Consider the following 8,553-nt stretch of genomic DNA (forward strand, 5'->3'; position numbering starts at 1 on the left):
AGTGCATGACTTCTGCTTCTAAAACTTCCCAGATGCTGTAGAGAGGACCATAGATAAGTACCAGCCATGATCTTGAGTTATACCCAGTGGCACTCTGCATCATCACACCTGCCGTGGCAGGGCAGTCCATTCTCAAAGATGCGTATTCGACCATCACTGTAGTCTAAGATAAAGCAAGTCTCGTCCGAAAACACGAAATTTTGTCCATGAACACGACATTGTGTGTGCTCAGGAGTCCATTGTTGCCTCAAGCGTCGACGGATGAGGGTCACGTAACTCAGCTCCAAAGGAATTCGTGCAGCATTGTGAATCAGACCCCGTCCAATCGTGGAAGCAGATTGTCACACCTGTTGCAGTGCGGAGCGTGGTACTGATCACATCAACTCCACTTCCCCTAAAAGTGCCTTCATACCTTACTTACCAGTATGTGGCGTGATACTCTGGCTAACTGTCCGAATACCATGTGTAACTATTTGAGGGTTCACTTCAATACATCTTGTTCAGATATTCAGATTGAAGAAGAGTATTTATGCTGCAAGTGACAGTGTTTACCTCAGTATCCACCACTTCTGAAATCCTACAGAAATCACATGGAGATACTGAGCAAGTACAAACAGATTCCTTCGAGCAATTGATAAGCGAGAGCAGCAACACTGTTTACTAACGATAATTGTCGTGCATCGGCTAATAGTATCACGCTCCAAATTGTCCTAAATATTTTACTTTCCCACCTACTGCATTTAGAACTCACCATGCACATGTTACCTGAATGACTTTATGTATCTGACACACACAGTTAACAGGTCGAATGAATGGAATGAATGACGTAGAATTAAGTGCAAAAGCATAAGAGTATCTACTACACAAAGAGCCAAAAAGAAAACTGAGGAAAGCAAAGAAGCATCCTTCATAGCAATGGCCCAAAACCTTACAAGTCAACCCAGTATATAATTCACGCAAATATGATCCCTCTCATTAGAAACTATAAAGAGTAGCATAAGTGGAGCAAAAAGTGGTGCACAAATCAGGGAAACGCGGTGAAGTAATTGGTTAGCGCACCGAATTTGTAGTAAAATCACAGGTTGGCTATAGGCTCGATGACCACCACTCACAAAAGGAAATTTGTTCACCTTAACTCGAAACGTTGTGTTAAATAAGTATAGTTAAAAACACTATGAAATGGATAATGTACAATTAACATCCCATGCTAATGGATCCGTAGAGAAGAGAAAAATAGCTGACCATTCATTTATGCAGCGGAGTTTTGTGAAAGTCCAAAGAATTCCATTCTTGAGAGATTTCTTTCAAGGCTTTGCTTAATTCTTGACAATTTTAAGCCAAAAATCGTCCTCAGAAGATAAGAATAACATTCCTTTCGAGGAATAAGAAATTGTCGAACTTCCCTGCCTATTTGAGCTCACTGAGAGAGAGATGATTCGAGAAATCATTCAGAGAGCATATGAACACGCCAGAAACTGAGGTAAATAGTGCATCCTACTACAATATCGTCAGGTGAAGATGAAGAAGGCATTTCCAAGGTGAACTTCATTCTGACACTAAAGACTATGTTAGTGAACACAATTACAAGATTACAAGAGTTTGGATTGTAGGACCACCCACCACAACATAGTTTGGCCCTTCACTGTATGTGAAATTGTTGTTGCTATAAGAACATCACTCACATGTAGACACTCATAGTAAAGCACAAAAACGATGAAGAAAGAGGACATATATCCAAATGATGGAAACTCTATTAAAAAGCGATATCTTGAAGGCATAGTTTGTTAATTATTGAATAGTTGGCTAGAATTGTGTTTTTTTTTATTGATACAAATACGAGTAAGTGGATACATTCTTTTAAAAAAAACATGGCAGTTCAAAATTAGTGTTTCGGTACATCTTTTGTAGAAGAAGGTCTACTAAAAATAAATATAAAATAATAATAAATTTTTATTGTATGTAGTATTATATTTACAACAATATTATATTTACAGTACCACCAATTAAACCCTGTCCCAGCTATCACTAGAGCAAGGCCGCTCATACCGTCACAGAAGTGGAGGAAATCGAGTGTTCATTGGTGGGACCGTCTCGCGTCACTACTTGCGGAGAGACTTGTTTTCGTTCGTCTGCTCCAGAGATATCTGGGACAGGGTATAGTGTAATGTTATAGATTACGTTTTCTACTCTTCACACAAATGAGATGTACGAAATATCGATTTTTCTATCATCATACAGTAGGCACAAAGGACGAACATGAAAATGAGAATCCCTTAACATTCACAGAATTATTCATTTCTCAAGCACGGGTCGAATATTTTACACATCTTCATCTAAATATATTCGAGTATATAAAAACATAAAATACATGTATGGCTTACTACATTAGCCTTCAGCAACTCTCTTACATCAAGAGTTTACAAAAGTCATGTTACATTCTCTTTCACTAACATGTTACCATACTATATCTACTCATTAGCAATAGTAAAGTAGACGCGTCACACTATTACGGCAAATAGTAAGCCCACACAGCTACAATCAGAAAATACAAAATTATTCCTCAATTGTACAGTAACACATTGTGCAGTTATGTTGATATAAGTAATATGAAATGATTTGAACACAAGTACAAAATTAATTACACGTTCATTTAGAATATATTTCAGCATCACTCGAGAAATTTTTTGCAGATATCTTATGAGTATACTGAGAATTTATATACTCTAAAAACTAGCAAAATGTACACATACATGACAGTATGCCATACAAGCCCCATACACTAAAATATGCAAAAAAAGGAAATGAACGTGAAAAGTAACTACACAAACAATTTTTTAAATATCTTATAGAACACAAGGAAAAAGTAAAACTAGTACACAAGTTATCAATTTTACTAATAACATTACATCAAGCCTATTTAAAATATCTGTTGCACTATTCATATAGTCTGAACTTCAATCATTATATAGTTTAGTCGAAACGTATACGTGTATCATAGAAAAAAGATGCAGGAACGTGCATCAGAAACTCATCAAATCATGCTTTAAAGTGCATCTCGACTGAAAGAAATCCTCACATGATGATGCACTTTGGTGTTTCTTTCACGACATACAACAATGCATCAAAATGCATCAGATGTGAATCTGATTCTTCTAAGACGCCATAAAAGACACTTCAGTACTTCAGTCGATGCATTCTGGTGCATAAATCGATATAATGCATTTAGTTCTCTTAGTGTAAGTTGAATGCACTATATTGTGGTTAAAAATATCGTAATGATTCGCTTGTATTAGTAATTTCATTTGTTCCAGAGGTTCAGCGTAATTTGGGTAAGATGTGGTTCACAAGAGTAAAAATCACACGAACTAGAAAATGATCGGAAACTTAATTCTTGTCTAGTATAGGCTATGCAAAGCCCCATTCAAGTGGCGTCTCTTTTCCATAGGTTCAGACAAGGGCGCCCGCAGTGTGGGGGCCTGAGGAGGGTTCCCCCCTTTGAGATATCTGCAAAAGGTAAAGTATTCCAATGGTAAAATGTAGCAATATTTTAAAACTTTCGTAACAACGGGTGTGCTGGACGGGAGAATTATCGTCAGGACAGGATTCAGAAAGATATATCAATTAGCCTGACATTCAGAACTAAAAAAAAGTCTCCATCTCCCGACAAGGTCGGAACATTTTGGAAACGGGGAAGTTTCCAAAAATGTCCAAATCAAGAGATCGTCTCAAATTGAACACACTATTGCAATTTCAAGTGATTGGTTCTGTACTTCTGGAATATAAATTATAAATTGCAATAAATTTCAGACACGAATAGTGCAGGAAATATCAAGAATTATCCGCTTTAAAATATGGTCGCTTGGAATTCCTCGGTTGTTCTGGATAACGAAAACTGGGGAAATCTATTTCCCGAATACGGGATCTCACATTGGTAATTCCGTTCTTGTCATTTTAAATCATTAGCTTTTATAGAAACTTTCGAAACATAAATAAACATACATCCGAGGCATGCCAGCTAAAGGAGAAGCATAGGGGGCCAGAGCCTACAAGCCATGCTCGGATAGCACAAAAAAGTCATATTACACAGGACAGTGATATATATTCTGGTAACATACTGCTCGAAATTTCTGCATCCAAAAGTAGTAGTAATAGAACGTTTCTAAAGTTGTTCTTCAGACACTACACCAACACTGAAACATTCTTGTAATAACACTATTATGCCTTGTTTGCATGCTCAATAAAGCACTCAGAATGCTCGGCAAGGCAGAAATTTTTATTATTTTTTAAGGTTTCTCTTCTATTTTCAATGCTCTCTCAAGTAATTTCCTTCGTTCCAGAGAACCTACCATATCTCGGTAGGCATTACCTAAGTCCACAAGATTAGAATCTACTTCAAAATGATCAGCAATGTAATGTTTAACTACAATTTCCCATACCCTCTCAAGTAATTTCTTTGTTTAAGAAATTCTCACAAGTCTCCGTAGGCATTACATAAGTTCATAAGAGTAGAAGCAACTTTAAACTGATTGGCACCGTAATGTTTCTATTCTATTTCCAATGAACTCTCAAGTAATTTCCTTGCTTCCAGAGGTTCTCCCATATCTCTGTAGGCATTATCTAAGTAAAAAAGAGTAATAGCAACTTGAAAATGATCGGAACCGTAATGTTTCTGTTGTATTTCCAATGCCCTCTCAAGTAATTTCTTTTGTTCCAACCGTTCTCCCATTTCTCCGTAGGCATTACCTAAGTTCACAAGAGTAGAAGCAACTTTAAAATGATCGGCACCGTAATGTTTCTCTTGTATTTCCAATGCCCTCTCAAGTAATTTCTTTTGTTCCTGCGGTTCTCCCATTTCTCCGTTGACATGACTTAAGTTCACAAGCGTGAAAGCAACTTGAAAATGATCGGTACCGTAATGTTTCTCTTGTATTTCCAATGCCCTCTCAAGTAAATTCTTTGCTTCCAGAGGTTCTCCCATATCTCCGTAGGCATTACCTAAGTTCACAAGAGTAGTAGCAACTTGAAAATGATTCGCACCGTAATGTTTCTCTTCTATTTTCATCGCTCTCTCAAGTAATTGCTTTTGTTCCAGCGGTTCTCCCATTTCTCCGTAGGCATTACTTAAGTTCACAAGAGTAGAAGCAACTTTAAAATGATCTGCACCGTAATGTTTCTCTTTTATTTCCAATGCCCTCTCAAGTAATTTCTTTGCTTCCAGCGGTTTTCCCATTTCTCCGTAGGCATTACCTAAGTTCACAAGAGTAGTAGCAACTTGAAAATGATTGGCACCGTAATGTTTCTCTTGTATTTTCATCGCCCTCTCAAGTAATTTCTTTTGTTCCAGCGGTTCTCCCATTTCTCCGTAGGCATTACCTAAGTTCACAAGAGTACAAGCAACATTAAAATGATTGGCACCGTAATGTTTCTCTTGTATTTCCAAAGCCCTCTCAAGTAATGTCTTTGCTTCCAGAAGTTCTCCCATATCTCCGTAGGCATTTCCTAAGTTCACAAGAGTAGTAGCAACCTGATAATGATTGGCTCCGTAATGATTCTCTTCTATTTCCAATGCCCTCTCAAGTAATTTCTTCTGTTCCAGCCGTTCTCCCATTTCTCCGTAAGCAATACCCAAGTTCACAAGAGTAGAAGCAACTTTAAAATGATCGGCACCGTAATGTTTCTCTTGTATTTCCAATGACCTCTCAAATAATTTCTTTGCTTCCAGCGGTTCTCCCATTTCTCCGTAAGCATTACCCAAGCTCACAAGAGTAGAAGCAACTTTAAAATGATCGGCACCGTAATGTTTCTCTTTTATTTCCAATGCCCTCTCAAGTAATTTCTTTGCTTCCAGCGGTTCTCCCATTTCTCCGTAGGCACTCCCTAAGTTCACAAGAGAAGAAGCAACTTTAAAATGATCGGCGCCGTAATGTTTCTCTTCTAATTTCAACGCCCTCTCAAGTAATTTCTTTGCTTCCAGAGGTTCTCCCATTTTTCCGTAGGCATTACCTAAGTTCACAAGAGTAGAAGAAACTTTAAAATGATCGGCACCGTAATGTTTCTCTTGTATTTCCAAAGCCCTCTCAAGTAATTTCTTTTGTTCCAGAGGTTCTCCCATTTCTCCGTAGGCACTCCCTAAGTTCACAAGAGTAGAAGCGACTTTAAAATGATCGGCACCGTAATGTTTCTCTTGTATTTCCAATGCCCTCTCAAGTAATTTCTTTGCTTCCAGAGGTTCTCCCATATCTCCGTAGGCATTACTTAAGTTCACAAGAGTAGTAGCAAGCTGATAATGATTGGCACCGCAATGTTTCTCTTCTAATTTCAACGCCCTCTCAAGTAATTTCTTTGCTTCCAGCGGTTCTCCCATTTCTTCGTAGGCACCCCCTAAGTTCACAAGAGAAGAAGCAACTTTAAAATGATCGGCGCCGTAATGTTTCTCTTCTAATTTCAACGCCCTCTCAAGTAATTTCTTTGCTTCCAGAGGTTCTCCCATTTTTCCGTAGGCATTACCTAAGTTCACAAGAGTAGAAGAAACTTTAAAATGATCGGCACCGTAATGTTTCTCTTGTATTTCCAAAGCCCTCTCAAGTAATTTCTTTTGTTCCAGAGGTTCTCCCATTTCTCCGTAGGCACTCCCTAAGTTCACAAGAGTAGAAGCGACTTTAAAATGATCGGCACCGTAATGTTTCTCTTGTATTTCCAATGCCCTCTCAAGTAATTTCTTTGCTTCCAGAGGTTCTCCCATATCTCCGTAGGCATTACTTAAGTTCACAAGAGTAGTAGCATGCTGATAATGATTGGCACCGTAATGTTTCTCTTCTATTTTCATAGCCCTCTCAAGTAATTTCTTTTGTTCCAGCCATTCTCCCATTTTTCCGTAGGCATTACCTAAGTTCACAAGAGTAGAGGAAACTTTAAAATGATCGGCACCGTAATGTTTCTCTTGTATTTCCAATGCCCTCTCAAGAATTTTAGTTTGTTCCAGCGGTTCTCCCATTTCTCCGTAGACATGACTTAAGATCACAAGAGTGAAAGCAACTTGAAAATGATCGGCGCCGTAATGTTTCTCTTGTATTTCCAATTTCCTTTCCAGTAATTTCTTTTATTCCAAGAGGTTCTCCCATATCTCCGTAGGCATTATGACATTAATTTATTAGTCTTTGTTATTAGTATATTCTTGTGAATAAAATCCATTCCTTCGACTTCGTGAAAACTATACAAACGTGTTTTTTTGTGGTTATCCTCAAATCGTTCAGTGTTCTGATTCATGTGTTAACCTACCATTCAGTTACATTTGTTCGTTTATTACTTTAAACATGTTTGATGCATTACGCGCCATCCTAGATATTTTGCGACTGTTTGGTTTTGGAAGTAAGGGAAGACAATCGTACAATTTGAACAATGGAGGTTTTTTTAGAGCTCTCGTCTTTCGAGAAAGAAGTGAAGCGTTGTCGTATTTTTTACTGTGACGGTCCAACTATCTGAGAAACAATTGCCTGTTCTGAGACTATCTTGTATGGAAGTATATCTAGAATGAAAAGAAAAACATACCTTTAATTTAAATTATCAATGCGGAAATGTGAATCAGCCAATAAAACGAAAGTTTTTTATGTAACATCATGTCATTTGTAATCAAGGATTTCCTTGAAAACTGCTTCTCTCTTAAAATGGAAGAAATCAATGATCAATTATAATTTTAATTCATAATTTACCAACTCGATCAAGCAATGAGATATGATATTACGTTTTATAGTGTGTGTCATCATGTCAGTAGAGCCATCCTCCGTGGCGGAGTGGTTAGCACATCGCACATTGAATCCAGGGCTGCGTGTTTGTGAGTGACTATTCATTAATTTCGTCATATCACCACTCATCCCCATCTTCTTTATTAGCTAGAAGTACCACATAAAAGGTAAAGGTAGAGTGCTCCCCTGTGCATAGTACCACGCCATGAAGGCGTATAGGGGGTGTGGGGGTAAAGCCACACACTTTCTTGATCCGGTAGTGAGTGGGTTGATGTGATCAGCATCACGCGTCTGACCGCCTTTACCCCCCAGGGTTTCCCCCAGGTACCCATGTTATTCGACGCTGGGTGGGCGCCGGGGCCGCTTCCATCGTTAGAAAGAAGTACCACATAAGGGAGGTAAAATACAAGGAATCAGTTATGCCAGTAAATATTTGTGTATTTTGTCTGTAAACATGCACTAGCCAGAAACATGCTTCTTTTCGACACCTCTCTTCTGATACATCTATACGCACATATTGTAGGGATGGAAAAGTTCTACTCAACTATCACACGGCTGTAATACGCGTGTGAGTTGTATTGAGTTTGAGTTTTTGATTTAAGTCCATTCTATCCACAGGTAGGCTAAATGGGACTGGACGTACAGTTTAAAGTGGGATCCTAACCACTACGTGCCTCAACCTCATATCGATCCTGGAATCCCTTGATTACAGGAGGACGACGTTACCACTCGACAAAGTCCAAAGATGAGATTCGGGCAATTGTGGAATGAAGCAGAGTGACTTTTTTTTATATTTTAAAGCAAACATGTA

The 8,553-nt window shown here is 38.3% G+C and overlaps 1 protein-coding gene across 3 annotated transcripts in view; it reads right to left on the minus strand.

The window, feature by feature from the left end:
- Positions 1 to 1,955: 1,955 nt before the first annotated feature.
- LOC145989776 (uncharacterized) overlaps positions 1,956 to 8,553 on the minus strand; it is a 96,054-nt gene continuing 89,456 nt past the window's right edge. For all 3 annotated transcript variants that reach the window (XM_083125105.1, XM_083125104.1, XM_083125103.1), the window contains one exon: positions 1,956 to 7,525. In XM_083125105.1, coding sequence (XP_082981231.1) covers positions 4,544 to 6,994 — 2,451 coding nt within the window. In that variant the 5' untranslated portion in view covers positions 6,995 to 7,525 and the 3' untranslated portion in view covers positions 1,956 to 4,543. The remainder of the gene's footprint in view (positions 7,526 to 8,553) is intronic.

Source organism: Lepisma saccharinum, chromosome 7, assembly GCF_977018435.1.
Source record: "Lepisma saccharinum chromosome 7, izLepSacc3.1, whole genome shotgun sequence".
Taxonomy (NCBI): Eukaryota; Metazoa; Arthropoda; class Insecta; order Zygentoma; family Lepismatidae; genus Lepisma; species Lepisma saccharinum.